This window comes from Bos mutus, chromosome 6 (genome assembly GCF_027580195.1).
Source record: "Bos mutus isolate GX-2022 chromosome 6, NWIPB_WYAK_1.1, whole genome shotgun sequence".
Lineage (NCBI taxonomy): Eukaryota > Metazoa > Chordata > Mammalia > Artiodactyla > Bovidae > Bos > Bos mutus.
This window is the reverse complement of record NC_091622.1, coordinates 58,545,289-58,565,038: the sequence shown is the minus strand read 5'-3', so window position 1 is coordinate 58,565,038 and position 19,750 is coordinate 58,545,289. Positions and strand designations below refer to the sequence as shown.

The window sequence follows — 19,750 nt, the reverse complement described above, 5'->3', positions numbered from 1 at the left end:
AAAGACTGCAAACGTCACCCATGACTCCCAATTTCACATCTGTATCAAAATAGCTTCATTTTTCCACTATTTTTATGAGCAGTTGTTACAAATTAAAACAATTCAGTTGTCCCTCTGTTACATACTATGTACGGTATGTAATAGGCATATTATATATATATGTATCAGTTCAGTTTAGTTGCTCACTCTTTGCCACCCCATGAATTGCAGCACACCAGGGCTCCCTATCACCAACTCCCAGAGTTCACTCAAACTCACGTCCATCGAGTCGGTGATGCCATCCAGCCATCTCATCCTCTGTCATCCCCTTCTCCTCCTGCCCCCAATCCCTCCCAGCATCAGAGTCTTTCCCAATGAGTCAGCTCTTCACATGAGGTGGCCAAAGTACTGGAGTTTCAGCTTTAGCATCATTCCTTCCAAAGAACACCCAGGACTGATCTCCTTTACAATGGACTGGTTGGATCTCCTTGCAGTCCAAGGGACTCTGAAGAGTCTTCTCCAACACCACAGTTCAAAAGCATCAATTCTTTGGCACTCAGCTTTCTTCACAGTCCAACTCTCACATCCATACATGACCACTGGAAAAACCATACCCCTGACTAGACAGACCTTTGTTGGCAAAGTAATGTCTCTGCTTTTTAATAAACTGTCTAGGTCGGTCATAACTTTCCTTCCAAGGAGTAAGCGTCTTTTAATTTCATGGCTGCAGTCACCATCTGCAGTGATTTTGGAGCCCCCCCAAAACTTTTATGCTAATAAAATGCCATTTTAATTATTTTACATTGGGATAACAAAAATTTCACTTGACAAAATAACTCTTCTGTTAAGATGTTTCATTACCACTTGCCTACCCTGGGCAATTGTAGCAGCAGATTATGTTACAAAATCAGAGTCTGAAAATTAATCCATTTTTTCCCTGTGAAATCCCATGGACAGAGGAGCCTGGTGGGCTACAGCCCATGGGGTCGCAAAGAGTTGGACACGACTGAACACACACAGCATAAGGGAAGTGAGTCAAAATATATATGGCTCCCCTGAGTTAAATTAAAAGCTAACTTTCAAAGTTATACACATTATAAAAGAAATTAGTTCACATATTTAAAACTTCAAAACAGAACTGGCTATCCAAATTACATATTTTACCATATTGCCATCTAAATGCGTCCCTTGTGAGATGTGGTAGAAAAATAGGATTCAGAGTCAAAGGATGAATTTGAGTTCTACTACTTAGGAAAGAAATTCCTCACTCAGGTCATTACTATGATAGAACACAATCACCTCACCAGAGTGATGTAAGTTGAATAAAAGGAATAAGTGGACAGTGTATGTGATATAGCAAATATTATAAAATCACAGTTAATATTTTATTCTTAGGTTATATTTCCCCATCTTGGACAACATCATGGTCTTGGTTTCATAGAAGTCCTAAACAAGTAATCAATGTAGAATTATGTTGTAGGTCTAAAACAGTTGTTATCTATATGAAGGGTCTACACTGAAATTCTTAAGCCTTTCTAAATTATTCCAGTGATGTTTTTGCTAAACGGACATAATCTCAAGTCTATACTGTTTCATCACAGTGTCATTTTCCAGAAATGAAAGGTGACAATGATGTATAGAGGCTCAAAGATTTTCTAAGTTTTTAATGTATTATTTAAATTAATGATAAACTCTTACAAAGACATTTTATGATTATAACATAACAAGCAATTGTTTACTGGGACAAACAAGATATGCTAAAAGATGAATGCATTATTATAGTTAAATATGCATATCTTATTGACATTTTTCTTAAAACAAAAAAATTAGGATATATGCACTGAATTCTAGGCATTATACCATCACTTCTGTTAACAACTGGAGTGAAACTTCCAAAATTATCATGATCTTGAATGTCTCGTTAAATGTTACAGGGCTTTTGTTTTTCTTTTAGCCACTAGATTTTTCAGGAAAAATTCACCTATTTAGGAAAAATAAAAAAATATATTAGTATCAATTTTAGGTATAGATTTCAGAATAATTATACTTCTGTGTTTCCCTTTAAAGAAGACTTCTGTATTTATTGGTGTTTCCTTCTCAATTCTCAATGTCAATTTTCTAACCCCACAGATCCCCCATATCTTTGGCTCTTTCCTCAACCATGACGATCATTATCCTTAAAAGACTTTTTCTATCACTACAATTTCTACCATTTTTATTTTGAGTAACTCAACATATTATAAAGGGTGACCCTATCGTATCTAAGGTGCACTTATTCTACTTTATGTGCATTTATTTTACTTCATGTGCAGTATCTATTCCTCATCTCTGATAAAGTATTGCTGTTGGTTGGCACAGTTATTTCAGAGAGCAATTCAGCTACATTATTAGCCTAGATTTGATATTTATAAAATGGAGACCTTGCTGCAGTTGAGCAAATTCATTTGATGGAATCTCTTTAACTTATTCCCCTCTAGGGCAGCAAGAGCTCTTCACTTATAATGGGCTTGCATTCTCTCCACACTCTAAGATGTGCCTGTGCACTAAATTAGCTAGTTAGAGGAGGGCACTTTCACTTTTCAGGTCTTAAGGTTCCACTTAGTCTCTGGCTGTTACACCACGGCTCAGTGCTTAACGCCAGAGCTCAGTACTCCAGGCCCAACATTATGAGGAGTCTGAGGAACTTCTCTGTCATCTTAATGTTGTTGTTTAGTCACTTAGTTGTGTCTGATTCTTTTGCGACCCCATGGACTGTAGCCCAGCAGACTCCTCTGTCCATGGGATTTCCTAGGCAAGAACACTGGAGTGGGCTGCCATTTCCTTCTCCAGGGCATCTTCTGAGTAGAATGCAATGACTGTGATGTGTACATAATCACCAAGAATCCCAAGGCTCATAACCTAGCCAAGTAATGGAGAAAATAATCCCTGCTGTCCCATGCTTTATCTAAATCTGATAAGAACCTAACCATATTATCATCTGATAATATCCTAATCCATCTGAATCTAAGGCTTTGTTCTTTTACTGGTAATTTTAAAGAAATTTAAAAGTTTATAATTCACTTACTTGTAAAAGTGAGAAATTTGCCTTACCAAAAAACAAAACAAAACAAAAAACCAACAAAAACTCCTTTCAAATGATATTATTCTACTTTAACCACCCTGGAAGTTGCTGTTGGTCCTATTCTTTATATATATTTTTAGCTTCCCAGCAGTACTGCTTGAAGAAGAATAAATCATTTATAATTATTGATTTCCAAAGTTCCCACAGTCTGTCAATCAGCTCAAATTCTTGGGTTTTATAACCAAGATAAGCTGTTGCTAGTTCATTAAAAAAGTCTTCAATTTCTTTACAGAACACACTGAATATTACACCTAAACATTAATTTTTACAATCAGAATTTATGCCTAATTTAAACATATCTAGGATTAGACTTCAACATATAACAGTCATTAAAAAGATCTTTAATAGTATAACACAGTTTGGATATATCCAAAAAATAACTATTTGTTTATTCTTGTAATGGCCATTACCACATGACTTTCTCTCTTAAAAAAGCTTTTATTTTCATAAGTCAGCTCAAGCTATTTATCAAAATAAGAGCTGAAATTACAAAGGTAAAAAATCGTATTGTAGCTAGTAAAATTACATTAAAATTCTGGACTAAACAGAAGCATGCCCTCCCATTTAACTTACCTGCTTTGTATGAAGAACGCACCAGGGGGCCACTTGCAGTATAATGAAATCCAAGTTCATTTCCTACTTTTTCCCAGTATTTGAACTTTTCAGGAGTAATGTATTCTTCAACCTAGATTTAAAGAATTAATTCTAGATTCTAGAATTTTCCGAAATCATTTTAGTTCTATATGAAAATCTACTTGTTGGCTACTTGGTCAGAACAGAATGGTAGTGAATTACAGCGAAGGGGAAACATCAATTTTGTATTACACTAGCTATTCCAAAAGAGAAAGGATCAGTCACGCCTATAAGATTCCTAAGGATAAGATTGTGTTACTTATCTTGTATCTTCTGCTCAGCACTGTGTCTGGCACACGGTTACTACTCAAGAAAAGTTTTCTGAATGAATGAATAAATGACTGATATAGAAATAGGGAGACTGGCTTTTCTTTCTTTCTTCACCTCTGGCTCTCATATAATTCTAAAACAAATCACAAGATTGGCAGGAGTGATACGAATGTACTTCCCAACTTAAAAGTTTTTTTCCTATAGGTCATTTTATTTATTTTTTCCTACAGGTCATTTTAGTAAGACAATATTGAGGGCAGCAAATAAGTGCCAGCATAGCCGCTTTATGCAGATAATAAAATGGAACTGGAACTCAGAAATATACATGGAACAGTACACTAAAAAGCCAGCAGCTTCTGAATTCTACCTATAGAAAATAAAGATGTAATGCAAACCACCAAGAAACATTTGGCGACTTATGGTAGTTGTACCTTAAGGTGGCGCTTTGTTGGCTGCATATATTGTCCTAAAGTCAAACAGTCCACATCTGCCTCACGAAGTGCTACAGGAAAAAAAGCACACATTATATGAGCAGATTTTTTAAAGTGCTATCTGTATGCATTGCTGTAAAAAGTAGCTTTTAATTATCATTTGAATTTATTACCCTTTGAACCAATAGATAACTGCAAGTTGGCCAAGGACCTTCAGGTAAAAGAAAAGCTTTTATATTTTAAAATTTAAGAAGCTCAAGAATTGCAAAGTAAACAGATTTAATAGACTAAAAGTCAAAAGCACACCATGTTATGTAACAATGCTATAAGTAAGCACTTTCTCAAAGGCCTGGATTCATCTTAGTCATCTTTGAGTCGTCAGTGGTTGACAGAGCTCCTGGTACCTGGCTGGCACTCAAAAATTGTCTTGACTGGACAAGAAAAGCAGACAAAAATCATGTTTTTAGTTGATGAAAGGGTAAGGAATAAAATGGGATGCAAATTCCATATTCTAAGCATCCTGTACATCATTCCATAAAGTTTTAAGAACACATTCTTCCTCTCCTTTCTATGCTGCTGTTTATAACCATATCCTGAATTTTGGTTCTCACTAGCACTTTCACTGAGACTATGGAGAAAGCATACCAGGTTTTCCAAAGTGGGACTCCTGCTATCACTCAAGTTAAATGGAAAAGAGTTTTCATTTTTAAATTTCTTTACCTTTCATCGTGGCATATACTTGCTCATCATTCTCACCTAAACCCAACATAATAGATGTTTTAGAAATAACATCAGGTCGAACCTCCTTGGCATGTTTTAGTACACGTAGAGACTGGTCAAAATTGGCCCGGGGATCACGAACTTTCCTTGAAAACAGCAGAGCTTTTGTCAGCAAGAATAACCACAAGCTCAACTAAGTACATAATTATGCAAGCAACCTGAAAGACCAGGAAGGTACATTCTGGACATCACGCTGCATCATATGGTTCAATGGTAGCATTTGTGTACAAACGTCTAACTGTTACTTTGAGAAAGAAAATAAGCCTTCACTAGGCCCCCAGTTCTGTTGACTTTTCAGGCCTTTCAAGCCTGGGGCACAGAAAATGAGAACAGAAGTAATGAATGAAGTAATTCAGTTTATGAATTACTCATTGAGAAACTAGGATTCTGAGGCCGGAGAATGAGTGATTATAAGGGTAATTGAGAGAAGGGGGAAAACATGGAAGAAAATTTCGATACTGAACAAAGAAAAAACTGTTTAACCTGAACCATTTAAGAGGATTGAAACTTTTATGTTCATTTCTTTTCTAAAGACTAAGCTGCCCTCTGCTGGTAAGGATACAGCATTGACATTTCTTAGGTTAAAAAAAAAAAATGCATGATTCTGGAATTTTCACTGGAAAGGATAATGTTTTTTAAATGAAAACAGAGAAACTGGCACCCACTGGTGGTGGGATCATAAGATATGACAAGGCTGGAACAGACTGTGTGCTTGACTTCAACAGGGGACAAACCACCAAGTTTTAAATGGATAAAGGCCCAAAGGACACAGTTGCTGACGTTAAATTGCATTCATTTGAACTCTAATGTACCTTTCTTCTGTGTAACTGATCTGTTGTTATGGTTGCTATTTTTAATCAGAGACCAGTTCACACAGGAGGAGAGGGAACAAATTTATGAATTTAAAAGTAACCACAATACTGATAATAAGGAAAATACTTTTTGAAAGTATTTCTCCACTGAATTTAAATTATGCTCCCTAATAAGTTATGATTTAGCAGAAATTCTGGCTATTGTTTATTATACTTCTTTCTGTGATACAGAATAACGTGTAGAACCTAATAAAATCACTACCAAATGCTTTACTAATGAAAATGAATGTATAATCTTGCCTGAAATTTTTTATTTTTCTGAAATATGAATAGTTATTGATACAGAATAACAATGTGTAATTATTCCTAACTACTAAAATTACTAGGAAGAGTAAGAAAGCACAGTACCTACTTTTTTTTAAAAGAGATTTAAAATACATCTGAATGATACCATTTTTTTCTTCAGCATCATTTACTGCATATATTATTGTCAAATGCATTGTTATATGTCCTTTTTTAGAACTACAATCAATTGCTCTTTTGTAATATTTTTGTTTTTGAAAATTGTTCTTTGGGGAAAAAATCCCAGCTCATCAGCACTTGCAATACTTTACCAAAAAAAGGAAAGCAAAAAAGATGCTAGTTATGTTTGTATGCGTATACCAAAACATATACACACATGTATAAATATGCAAGTATATAGACACTGAGATGTAAGTAATTGATATTACCAGGTGGAAATATGGATGATGTTTATACTCTTTTTGTTGTCTATATTTTCTAATTTTTCTATACTAGACATATATATTTTTTAAAAAAATGCATTTTTGTTTTAAAAAGAGAGTTCACTTTATAGAATTACAACATTCTCCCCTGAAAAAAAGTATAGCAGACTTGACCCTCCAAACTTCCCAACATTACTCAATACACGAAATCACCTCTGTAATTCTGGAACTGTTTCTACATTATGTGCATATACATCTAATCCTGACAGGGCAACTTTTTCTATTGCTTTAAGATCTCCTCGGAAATCAGGGGTGAGACATTCCACAAGAATTTTTGGATTCCTATAGTGAAAAAGAGATAGGTATCAATCACAGTGAGGAAAAGAATTGACAAAACTTGCTCAAAACAGAAATCATCAGTATGCATTCAGTATCAGTTTCAACACAGTAAGCCTCAGAATCTTGCCAAGAACAGCACGAGCAGACAAGTGCTTATATATGAACTGCTAAATGAAAACGGTGACAACCTAGAACATCAGATAACATGTACACTGTGGTTAAAACACATCTGCTTGCAAACAATGATGAGAATACATTTTGGGATTACAAAAACTTTTAAACTTTATTAAAAGTTGTTTGAAGAAATTAAAATATAAAGTATTAAATATAAAATAACTTAAATTTTTAAGAAAGTAAATTGGGATACCTCTTATGTGAATATAAAGTGATTGCCTTAATTTTGATTTCTTTTAAAATTCATGAATAATGCCCCCCTCCCTTCCTCTAGGTAAAATATTTCACAAGTGCTCTGGGCTTTAAAACCTATCTTCTGAGTTGCTGAGTCATGAGCTTTGCTTAAATGAAATACAAGCCAAACATTAATCTTTCTATTTATACTATGCATTCAAGCATTAAAGTATGAACTAGGTAATAGAGCTGTTCCCTTTGACAAGCAGTAGAAATGACTGAGAAACTAATAAACTTTTTCACAAACCAAACTGAGACTTTTTTTTTTTGGAGTTGTTTTATGAGAGAACAGATGTAGAAAGCACCACATCACACCCTCTCATGGATTCAAGAGACGTTGAAAGAACACATCCTATAACTCACTGTTTCATTGCAAGGAGGGACCCACTGGTAGTTTGTGAAATCAATTTTATGGGTGGAACAGCCAAACTTTTTTGAAATGAACTATTAAAAAAAACAAATAGAAAATATTGGGGGAATCAGGGCAAAAACATTTACTGAGTGTGCTAGGTGCCAGACTAGTTCTGAGCTATAGGAAATAAGCATAAACTCCTTTTTAAAGGCTTTTAAAATAAAATTTACATATTAATAAAATGTGAATTATGGGAAAATCCCCAGGGCATGTCATCATACAATTTATGATTATATGTTTTAACAATGTGGGCGTTTATCTCATCCTAACTTCTCCTAGATGATGATTTATTCAGTTCAGTCCTGGGAAGACTTTAATTTCCAGCAGATTATAAAATGGATTTATAACCCCCTGCAAAAGGTTAGTAACCACTGCTTTAAGTTAACCTTAAAAAAACCTTAAATAAACTGAATTTAATATGGATCAACAAAAGTCCCTAAATTACACAAGCAAATGCAAAAACAAGTACCTTTCCTTTAAGTAAGATACAGTCTTTGCAAAGTGCTCAGCTCCTCCATCAGGCATATCTGGAATCAAGAGAATCCACTGCTTAAGATGACGTCACAGCTTAATAAGTCAATTTAAGAAGAGGTAATGATATCGTACTAACCATCTCGATCCACAGATGTCAGGACAACATAATCCAGACCCCACTCTGCAATTGCCTTTGCAGTATTGTAGGGCTCATTGGCATCCAGTGGAGGTGGATTTCTTGCAGTCTTAACAGAACAAAATCTACAACCTCTTGTACATGTGTCACCCATCAACTAGAATAGAGATGTTACAGTTTAAATCAAATAAACAAATGACTTTGAAGAATATAATCGTAAGGGAATAAAACTGCAAGGAATGAACAAATTTTGACCCTGTTTATATGAAATTTTAAACATTCAAAGCTAAACAATATAGTTAAGGAGTACAAACATATACGGTGAAACAAGAAAGAAAAGGAAACAATAAACTTAGAATAAGGAGTAGTGTTAAAGGAAAAAAAAAGGGGATGGGATCAAGAAGGGATGAAAAACTAATGTTCTGTTCTCAAACTGGAGGTATCAGGGTACCTGTGTATTGGTAGTCTTTATAACTTACACATAGGTTATAAAAATTCTTTTATATCTATTTAATTTTAACAAAAATGATGTTAAAAGAAACAAAATATTCAATTAACCTATCAATATGCAGATCTCTGTGGAAGTTAAACAGAAGGCATAGCTCCCTCTTGTTAAACAGATGAAAGAGAAAAACACATAAAAAGTTAGTAACGGGATTCCCTGCTGTTTCTCCAGGACACTGCTTCTGCTGCCATGGGTTACTACCATGCTCTACCCCTTGCCAAGCACAGCCACTGCAGATGTTTTGGAGCCACTGGAGTTTCAAAGCCCTATGGTAGGGGTTTTGATTCGAGGCAGAAAGCAATTCTTTCCCTTTATGTTTAACTCACTCAGAAAGAACTCACTGCAATGGTAATTAGGCCCATCATCTCACAGAATGTTACTGAAACAATGAAACCTCCCAGGAGTCACTATGCACCAATAGTGATCATGGAGAGCAGGCAAGGGATAAAACCAGAGATTTCCATCAGGGAGTATTCAGAATAACTCCTTCCTTCAAGAAGTGATGCTGCATAACTTAGAAAAGCTCTCTGGCTGGCTCTGTATTATTCTAGAAGGAGCTCTATCTCACACGAATGTCCAGTTTCTCACGTAAATAGTCTCTTGCTGGTATAACTCATTTATAAGACATTCCTCAGACAAGTATAACTTTAAGCTAGACATAATTTAGATTTAACCCAATATTTCAATCTCTTTGTATGAATAAATATGGTAGACTGCATTGTTAATTCCATTCCTTACTCCATGATATTAAGACCGTACATTTTGCCCATTGCCATGTAACTTGCAGAGCCCACCTTCCGAGGGAGGAACTTAGGCCTCTACTCCCATTGACATCTGGCTTGGCCATGTGACTTATTTTGGCCAATAGAATGACAGCAGGCATGACCAAGCATAAGCCTCAAATGTGCATGGATGCTTGGCTTGCCCTCTTGTGGTCCTTCCATCCTCTGTGATAAAAATGTCCTTGGCAAGCAGCTGGTCCAAGAATAAAGCTCTGCAGAGGAGATCTGAGCCCAACCTACTTCCTGGAGTCCAGTTTATAGCACATTCAAGATCAGATGATCATGGGCTAACTGAAAGGCCCATCAGAGGGAAATATAAATTAATAGAAGAGGTAGTTCAAGGTAGCACATAATTATTATATTCTATCAGGTAGACGGAAGAATCAATAACAGACTTATTCAGAGAAAGGTGAGATGGTAACAAGCTAGATCATTCCATCAAGTTTCCCCCCTACCACAAACTCATATGTAGCAAAAAATATCATATTTTTTGAGACGCAAAATGAACATTTGTAGGAAAAAGACATAAAACATTTCCTTTCGGTTTCTCAACTAAAACTCTGGAATTTGAGGGTGGCTTTACCATGATTGTGGCTGTGGCAGTAGCATATTCTCCACCTCCCCAACACTCTCCAATATTGGGACATCGAGCTTCCTCACACACCTATGAGCAAAAGGGAACTGAATACAATCAGGTTGAAAATATTTACCAATTGAGCAAATAAGTCATCAGGCATTTTATACTATCCATTCTTTATATAGTATGTTAAGAAATTCACTATTTGGAAATCCCGTTAAACTGCCAAACCACGCAGATATTAGGATTCTATTTTTAAATTAAAAACTATGAATGTATATGTTGCATATGTACAAATAAAAAAGTCTGCAAGGGTGTATGTTGAATAGTTAAAGTGGTATAACAAACATTTGAGATTTCATATAGTATGTTTCATATTTAATATATCCTTTCCAACAAGCATGTACTTAATTTGTAATACAAAACAAACAAAAATTCTCATTCCCTAAATGGCAGAAAAAAATTTTTTGGTTTGTACTATTAAATAAGTGGCTAAGAAATACAATTACTTTTTGCTTCTTTTGCAGGGAAAATAACTTTTAAATCTATTTCCATTATTGAGAGTAATGTGAAAACGCCTTTATTTACTTTCCTTGCTATTTTCAATATGTATTTTATTAATTTTCAAGTTATATATGCATAGAAAAATTATGTCTTCTGGTAATGAGGGATACTTAACCCTTAACAGTAAGTAAGAAAACTTACTGTGTGAAGATTTAAATTCCGCAAAGTGTTTTTCAGTTTATTATAATTTTTCCCCATAGGAATCTCTGTTTTTAGCCATGGAGGTAGTCTTAACCTGCAGAAAGCCAAAATAACTATACGTTAACAAATATGTTCCTAAATAAGCACACAGCTTTGAAGTTACTTTGCTCTATTATGATGACCAATTGGGAATTTTCCCCCTGTAATCCTGGAATGATTCTTTTAATTTCTGCCATAGGAGATAACAGAATCAAACTTAGATTTGCTCAAACCACTTTAGAAAACACTCATAACTGTGCCTATCAGGGCACTTTGCTCATGTCTTTGTTTTGCAAAGGCACAGAGGAATACCATCTTTTTTTAAAAAAAAGAGCTTTTGAAACATCTCATTCCCTAATGAATAATACTGACAAAAAGTTCTGTATTTGTTCAGATTAAGAAGAGACCCCACAAGTGAAATTTCTGCTCTTCGATTTTGATAGGTGTTAAATGGAAAAAAATCTAAAATTTGGAGTAAAGACTACATATCCTCAGGTTTCCCTTGACTTCCACCCACTTGTAGTCTAGAAGTTGCTGGGTAAAGTATTTCCCAAAACAATCGGTGCTCTGCACTAAATTCTCTTACCATTCTTTTAAACTAAGGCATGCTATCCTTGCTAGGAGAAACAAGTTAGATCATCAGCACCCAGTAACAATGAAAACCTTATCGAAGTGTAACAGACTAATATCAAGGTGATAATCTTTGCTCTCTGAAGACACTTGTTGCTGGATGGACAAAGGGAGATGGTGGTGTAGGATGGATAAGTCCTAGCAAGGCTGTCAGAGGACAGAGAGAAAAGAAAATTTCACCTATTTGCCTATTCTATGTTAGTTATCAGTTCTTTTAATGATTTTTAGCTAAATTTAACAAGCTGATTAAAAATGTATTTCAGGGTTTGGTTATATCTGAAAATGATGCACTATGAAGAAATGGGATGTTAAAATTACCCCAAATTTTCAATTACCTTTCTCCTTTCTGGCGTTTTAAATTTCCTTTATATTCATCCCAGGTACTCTTGTCGGCCAGATTACCAGATATAAATTCTTGAAGGTCTGGTCCACTCTGTAAAAATTCCTTTTTTTCATCTGGCAGGAAACTTACTTCTCTGACAGGGCTGAATACATATCTTCCAAATACCTAAACAAAGGGTTCATTATGACATTTATTTAGTTTGCTGTTGTCACTAAGTCATGTCTGACTCTTTTGCAACCCCATGGACTATAGCCACCAGGCTCCTCTGTCCATGGGATTTCCCAGGCAAAAATTTATTTAGAAGAGTTAGTAATAACTTAGTTTTAACCTATTTACATAGCTAAAAGGAAGAGTAGCCAGAGACCTGATTCAGAAATTAAAATGTTAAACTATTTACAAGCTCTGTGTGGAAGCTTAGAATCTAAGGTTAAGGAGGACCCAAAGGGAACAAAACAAAGCTAAAGAAGAATAGGAATTAACTATTTCTGTCTAGATTTAAAATAGATTTGGAAACTTCTGGAACTGGCTAACAAAACATGCCACATTTTATCCGTATCAGGACTAAAAGTCTGTCTTTCAAGTTTAAACTGCAATAACAGGAGAAGATGCTACAGATTTGAATTTTCTATTCCTGACGAGTCAAGGGCGTTTAAGTAAAATCTGAAGTAAATTATCTCTGCCTTGGGCTTTGGATAAACACATGTGTTAAAACTTAGAGGTTTAAGGTTTAACCCAGCTGATTTCAGAGAACTTGAAGTAGGGAAACCAAACTTACTATTCCAATTTTCTACGTTACATTCTGTGTTTGATCAAAGAAGTCACTCAATATATATTTGTTGACCAAAACAAGCCGTCAGCTTCTGGATCTGAACACACACATGGACAAGACAGCCAAAGTACCATAAAACTCAAAGAGTGAAAAAAAAAAAAAAAAAGTGCCTATTAAGATGCTGCACAATTGCTACTGTTCTCGCCCAGGTCTTCCGCTCAAGCTTACAGCACATATTTGGGTTCTAATTGCCCAAACCGGTGTCTAGTACAAATCACTGATATGCAAGGGGAAAAAAAAAAAAAAAGACACTTCTCAGCGTCAGCCAGAGATACCTACAAACAAATCACTACCACAGACTTAACTTCGCGGGGGTGTCTGAAGAATTAGACGATACCACACGAAAAATGTTTAGAACAAAACCTGGCTAGAAGTAAACATTCAATAAATGCTGGCATTATTGGACGCTCTAAAAGGATGGGAGCCCTCTACCCTACGCCCGCACCCGGCTTCCCCAGCCGCTCACCCGGGGGCCCACGGTGCGGACCGCGCCCCCGCAGCGTAGAGACATCTCGCTGTTTTTTTCCTAGCAAGGACGAATAATCAGTAATTCCCGGGAAAAGAGAAAAGGACAGACGGTCGCCAGATTTATGACAAGCTGAACCACCCTGACCCGGAGGAACTCGCGCAGCTCCGCGATTGGCTGCTTTAGTCTGGCGGCGTCGCGCACTGATGACCCTACACGCAGACCTCATACGGACTATAAGAGCGTGATGACGAAAGACGCTCTCTCTTTGCCGCATCTACTGCGAGGTGAGGTGGCTTCTGTAAGCGGTGGGCTTTGGGAATCTGAAGCCATCGGCTCTGGAAAGGCCAGCGGCGCGGTTGTGGCCCTCGGGAACTCTATCGTGGTTGTCTCCCCACACAGCGAACGCCATATGAATTTGGTTGCGCTGGAATTCGAGCCCTGTACTGGGCTTTCAGGCCTACCCCAGCTCCTCAGCCTTGCCAGGATGGCGCCAGCTTGACAGGACACCCAGGGATGCGCTGAGCGGGGAGTTCCCCGGTTGGGCTTATAACGTGCGTCTGCGAGCTGCTCCTTCCGTACCAGGGCGCAGCGGGGACCGCTCTCGGTTCGGGTCCTCCCGTATTTTTGCCGGCGCTCTCCGGTAGGAGAGGAGCTCCGTGCGGTGGAGTTTGGTCGTTAGCGGCCTTCTTACCCCAGCTGTTTGTGTTTCAGAATGAAGACCATTCTCAGCAACCAGACTGTCGACATCCCAGAAAATGGTACGAGACTTGGTGTTTGCGTTTTTCTTACGTCTTTACTACATGCTCTATACCTTGTTCCGAGGCCTCACGAGTACGTTCTCTCCTAGTCGACATTAACTTGAAGGGACGGACAGTTATTGTGAAGGGCCCCAGAGGCACCCTGCGGAGGGACTTCAATCACATCAATGTAGAACTCAGTCTCCTTGGGAAGAAAAAGAAGAGGGTGAGTTTTTTGTTCTTTTTGGACACAGTTGCTTGTTTGGAAGGTTGTGATTTGAGAGTAACAAAATGGGTTGCTTTTCAAATTACTACATTGAGATTCTGTGTTATAGCTTCAAATTGAGTGTCCAGAATTATAGCTAGTTTCAGTGTTGTTGCTTTAACAAAATTGGAAGATCAAATTCTGAACAAAGTAGATTAGAAAAACTCTTTCCAGACCAGGGTGCAGCGGAGTAGTAATGATTCATAGCAGATCTTAATAATACTGTTAACAAGTTAAGTTTATTTTTTTCCTGATTGTTTTGTAAAAATCTTAGGGACGCAGCAGCGGGTCTTAAACCTGATAATTTTCCAGGATTGACGTTTAATGCAGCTTGTACCATACTTCTTTTGTTTCTGGGTTGTCGTTCCTTTGTGAAATAGTGTACCTGTAGTGCCTAGTAATAACAATAATTTGGTGTTTTTTTTCTTTTGGCAAGTCGTACTTTTTAATTAGGGCAAGTACTAGAATTTACAGTGATTGTTGTGAATAAATGGACTTTTTTCTAAGCCTGCTTATTTCTGGAAAGAGTTTTCTAAAGTTTTTTTGTTCTGTTACAGCTCCGTGTTGACAAATGGTGGGGAAACAGAAAGGAACTGGCCACTGTTCGCACAATCTGTAGTCACGTACAGAACATGATCAAGGGTGTTACACTGGTAAGCAGATTCCTCAGACTACTTTGTCTTGGAAGGGGGGGTTTCTCAGCTGTACTTCGTGTATGCAACATAAATGTTTGCTGCAGAGAATAGATTATGCATGTAATTTAGTGGTGTACTCGAGCTCTAGTACTTGGGAAGAGGTAATGTTGGCAGATGTGTCCAGTAGGCCTTCATGGGTCTTGGGATTAAGTGTTAACGCGCACGCGTGCGTGTGTGTGTGTGTGTGTGTGTGTATACAGACCAGGTAGTCTTTGATAGTCTGCTAATGGTTTTTTTTTCCCCTACACAAATTCTCATTTTCAAGGTGCGTGTTTATAGAAAATTAACACATGGGGTAGACTTTGGTTTCTTGTTCGATGCCTGTCACTTCTACTCTTGTGGGGATAGAAAAAGGTGGATCTAATTTCTGAACTCCATGTCCATTTTCTTAAAAACATATCAGGGTAGGTTCCTTGAGTGTGGGTGCCATTGTATCCTTAATTCTTGCTATCTGGTATACCTTAGTAATTCAGTATGTTAGCCTCGATGCCCAAGATAAAGGGCTTTGGGGTTCTTTATAGGTGGTTTCTTTACCACTGAGCCACCTGGAAAGGCATCAGATCAGTCGCTCAGTCGTGTCCGACTCTTTGCGACCCCATGAATCGCAGCACACCAGGCCTCCCTGTCCCATCACCAACTCCCAGAGTTCACTCAGACTCAATGTCCATCGAGTCAGCGATGCCATCCAGCCATCTCATCCTCTGTCGTCCCCTTCTCCTCCTGCCCCCAATCCCTCCCAGCATCAGAGTCTTTTCCAATGAGTCAACTCTTCACATGAGGTGGCCAAAGTCCTGGAGTTTCAGCTTTAGCATCATTCCTTCCAAAGAAATCCCAGGGCTGATCTTCAGAATGGACTGGTTGGATCTCCTTGCAGTCCAAGGGACTCTCAAGAGTCTTCTCCAACACCACAGTTCAAAAGCATCAATTCTTCGGCGCTCAGCCTTCTTCACAGTCCAACTCTCACATCCATACATGACCGAAGGAAAAACCATAGCCTTGACTAGACGGACCTTTGTTGGCAAAGTAATGTCTCTGCTTTTGAATATGCTATCTAGGTTGGTCATAACTGTCCCTCCAAGGAGTAAGCATCTTTTAATATCACGGCTGCAGTCACCATCTGCAGTGATTTTGGAGCCCAGAAAAATAAAGTCTGACACTGTTTCCACTGTTTCCCCATCTATTTCCCATGAAGTGATGGGACGGGATGCCATGATCTTTGTTTTCTGAATGTTGAGCTTTAAGCCAACTTTTTCACTCTCCACTTTCACCTTCATCAAGAGGCTTTTGAGTTCCTCTTCACTTTCTGCCATAAGGGTGGTGTCATCTGCATATCTGAGGTTATTGATATTTCTCTCGGCAATCTTGATTCCAGCTTGTGTTGGAAAGGCATAGGCAGTAGTAAAACACTTTGCATTAAGGTGGGCGCTTCAGTCCAGCAAAGAGACAACAGAAACAGATGTTTCAGTATACAGTTGTTATAAGGCTTGGTGTGGGTGATTTCATAAAACCTTGACATGAGTATGTGAGAACAGTTTTCAGTTTCCTTTGTCATGGAGGAGGAAGTTTTCCTCTAAAGTCTCTGTAGAGATTTTGTACAAAATCTAGGTACAAAGAGGGAGACAACCCTGACAAAATGTAAATATTCCTTTCAAAGGGGCAGTTCCTACTTGGTTTTCAGAGAAAAACTGGGTATCCTGTTCAAATTTCTCAGCATTACTAATATTTTCTTTATTTAAATCTAGGGTTTCCGTTACAAGATGAGGTCGGTGTATGCCCACTTCCCCATCAACGTTGTTATTCAGGAGAATGGTTCTCTTGTGGAAATCCGAAATTTTTTGGGTGAAAAATACATACGCAGGGTTCGAATGAGGCCAGGTATGATTCATAAAATTTTTTTTCTGCTTGTGAAGGCTTAAATACATTTTGGGTTAGTTATAACTAAGGTCAGATTATTTCAGAATTACCCAGTATGGTTAAAGTAGAAGTGTACTTAAAATAGTTCTTCTCTGATACATAATTGATGCTTCTAACATTGAAGCAATAGAAAATTTTAAAACTTAGTGCTCTTTGATTCTGCTTTTTTTTCCTGTTGAACTGGGGGGGAGTGGGAGGTCTTGCGCAAGGTTTGTGAGATCTTAGTTCCCCACTACGTATCAAATCCTTGCCCCCTGCATTGGCATCATGGAGGCTTTAACCACTGGATCATCAGGGAAGTCCCAAAAAATGAGCTTTGACGAATACCAAATTATACAATAGAAATAAGAAATAAAATTGGATACAAAGCTTATTTATTTGGTTGAGTCTTAGTTTTTGTTTATTTAGCTATGGAATTCTTAGTCACAACATTCAAACTCTTTAACTTGTAGCATGTGGGAACTAGTTCCCTGACCCGGGATTGAATCCAGTCCCCTTGCATTGACAGCCCAAAGTGTTAGCTACTGTACCACCAGGAAGTCCCAGAAATACAAAATTTGCCCAGATAATTCAGATTCGATTACAAAACAGTTTGATTTGGTGTGTGGAATTTTAAATGAAGTAAATTGCTCCTTAATTTAAATATTTGAAATATTCTACAACTCTTATTTTATGTTGACATTATGTACATGCCCTCTTATATTTTAGGGGTTGCCTGTTCAGTATCTCAAGCCCAGAAAGATGAGTTGATTCTTGAAGGAAATGACATTGAACTTGTGTCAAATTCAGGTTTGTATGTTTACTGTGCATAACTAATGCCTGTAAAATCTTGTTTATCTAAATCCTGGAGTTGAATACCTAGTATTTGTTCATTTGGTGAGGGTTTTTTTTTTTTTTTTTTTAATTTTTGGGATCTTAATTAAAAGCTATAAAGTACAGCAGGTGATGAAATACTTGTGATGGGTTTGGCTGATAATTGCCTTATCTTTTTCACCCTTATAGCTGCTTTGATTCAGCAAGCCACCACAGTTAAAAACAAGGATATCAGAAAATTTTTGGATGGTATCTATGTTTCTGAAAAAGGAACAGTTCAGCAGGCTGATGAATAAGATCTCAGGTGGGTTTGTGTAATATCTGTATAATTTGATTGCTTTCAGTTCAGTTCAGTCGCTCAGTCGTGTCCGACTCTTTGCGATTGCTTTAGGTGGGTCTAATTAAGAAACTTAAATGGTAGTTGTAGCAGAGGCAGAAAGTATGTTTTACATGATTGAGAATAAAACTTTTCTGGGCAAGAATATTGATGGAGAATTACAGACTATTTCTTTTCTTTTTTACAGTGATCCTGCTGCAGAAACAACAAGATAGATGGTTCTATGGACTCAGTTGTGATGTTTTAAAGAGACAATAAAAACTCTTGATTTGAGATTTTTTCCTACTGATAATCATTTCAAACTATTTGGCCAGTAAGCAGTTAAGTAAATTCTAGTGTGTTAAAAACAATAACAGAAGGAATAGGAGTGGTTGGTTGATTTTGTTGTTGTTAGAAAGATGTTGTTAGCAAGACTTAATGGCAGAGGGGGCTTGAAGGAATACCAAGGACATTTCAGGCAAGAGGAATATGGTTATCGTGGGAAGAACTTTCGGAGATGCCCTGAAGGTATCTAATTTTGCAGTGGCACAGATTTGAATATTTGTGAGGCAAATGCCTGAGTCACAGTAACTGAAAAAGCAGCTGAGAAGTGATACTGTCTTAGTAAGAATTAAAAGATGGAGTTAATTTGTATTTATGATAAACATGGTTGCTGTAGTCTTAAGGTTCTCTCAGTTATACTCAGATTTCAGCCACATGTATATCCTAGTCTTTGATAGCTTTAAAAAAACTTAAGAAACGTTCCATGTGTCATACTTCAGATATACTACTATATAGTACAGTAGGGTTGCCCCTAAACCTGCAGTCCTCCCCTATCTCATTTGTTAGAAACTCTAACCGTGTGATTTCTCAGGCAAAACATTTAACTTTGTCTTACATACTGTGTCTAGTCCATCAATAAAATCTGTGGGCTTACTAAGATCTTGGTTTAAATAAATGGAATTAATTTTATATTGAGTTAATCATTGGTTTGATAACGGTTAAATTTTTAAGACATGGGTGAAATTGTAAATACAGATTTTGCTTTGAATTGTTTTGAGATGAGGTTTGGGGTAGGTGTTGGATAATTAAGTTGTCTTTTCCTTTGAGTGACTTTTCAGTGAAGCCTGTTGTGCTCATTCCTCATGTCCATCCTAGCACACTCTGCTCCAGTTTTTGTCCATAATGTTTATAATGTAAGATTAATAGTTTACTTTGTTGGGTATTGATTATATACTTTTTTCCTGCTAAGAGTCTAATCTTCATGGGGGGGTGGTGTGACCTTGTCTACCCTGGGATATTCCAAGTTCTTAGAACAGTGTCTGTCATATAGCTATTTGCTGAGTGATTGGTTCCCACATTGCCAGGGAGATCGAGGTTGTGGAGATTGAGTAATAGTAATGGGCCTCGAAATATGTTTTTAAGGTATTGACAGAATTTTAAAATTGAATTTGAGGGTTGAAACCTCCAAGTGGCAATGTTGCAGAGGGATAAAGGTGTTAGTATTAAAGAGTGTCAGTATATAGGCAGTGGTAGCAGCAATGGGAGTGTGTAGTGAAGTGTGGAGACTTTAAAGGCTAACTCTTGGCAGTCTGGTTGTAGCTGAGGAGT

The 19,750-nt window shown here is 37.3% G+C and overlaps 2 protein-coding genes across 3 annotated transcripts; one reads left to right on the top strand and one right to left on the bottom strand.

The window, feature by feature from the left end:
- Nucleotides 1–1,628: 1,628 nt before the first annotated feature.
- LIAS (lipoic acid synthetase) lies at nt 1,629–13,553 on the bottom strand. 2 transcript variants are annotated; one of them, XM_005897349.3, is made up of 11 exons: nt 13,397–13,553; nt 12,094–12,266; nt 11,090–11,183; nt 10,391–10,471; nt 8,521–8,677; nt 8,380–8,437; nt 6,965–7,093; nt 5,155–5,300; nt 4,435–4,505; nt 3,674–3,785; nt 1,629–1,960 (listed from the first exon to the last, which is right to left on the bottom strand). In XM_005897349.3, the coding sequence occupies exons 1-11, from the start codon at nt 13,439–13,441 to the stop codon at nt 1,908–1,910; spliced, it is 1,119 nt and encodes a 372-aa protein (XP_005897411.2). In that variant the 5' UTR covers nt 13,442–13,553; the 3' UTR covers nt 1,629–1,907. The 2 variants fall into 2 exon arrangements, with proteins under 2 accessions (XP_005897411.2, XP_070228377.1); XM_070372276.1 differs by lacking the exons at nt 8,380–8,437; nt 8,521–8,677; nt 11,090–11,183.
- Nucleotides 13,554–13,674: 121 nt separating this feature from the next.
- RPL9 (ribosomal protein L9) lies at nt 13,675–19,111 on the top strand. Its single transcript, XM_070372275.1, has 8 exons — nt 13,675–13,697; nt 14,111–14,157; nt 14,247–14,362; nt 14,959–15,054; nt 16,839–16,971; nt 17,719–17,799; nt 18,013–18,127; nt 18,348–19,111. Exons 2-7 carry the CDS (start codon nt 14,112–14,114, stop codon nt 18,117–18,119), a joined length of 579 nt encoding a protein of 192 aa, XP_070228376.1. The 5' UTR covers nt 13,675–13,697; nt 14,111; the 3' UTR covers nt 18,120–18,127; nt 18,348–19,111.
- Nucleotides 19,112–19,750: the final 639 nt, after the last annotated feature.

Coding starts and splice junctions, on each gene's coding strand:
- LIAS (XM_005897349.3), bottom strand. CDS start 13,441: ATGTCTCTACGCTGCGGGGGCGCGGTCCGCACCGTGGGCCCCCGG. Junction 8,438..8,520: donor GACATCTGTGGATCGAGATG/GTTAGTACGATA, acceptor TCTTGATTCCAG/ATATGCCTGATGGAGGAGCT. Junction 3,786..4,434: donor CAACAAAGCGCCACCTTAAG/GTACAACTACCA, acceptor CTTTAAATCTAG/GTTGAAGAATACATTACTCC.
- RPL9 (XM_070372275.1), top strand. CDS start 14,112: ATGAAGACCATTCTCAGCAACCAGACTGTCGACATCCCAGAAAATG. Junction 15,055..16,838: donor TGATCAAGGGTGTTACACTG/GTAAGCAGATTC, acceptor ATTTAAATCTAG/GGTTTCCGTTACAAGATGAG. Junction 16,972..17,718: donor CAGGGTTCGAATGAGGCCAG/GTATGATTCATA, acceptor CTTATATTTTAG/GGGTTGCCTGTTCAGTATCT.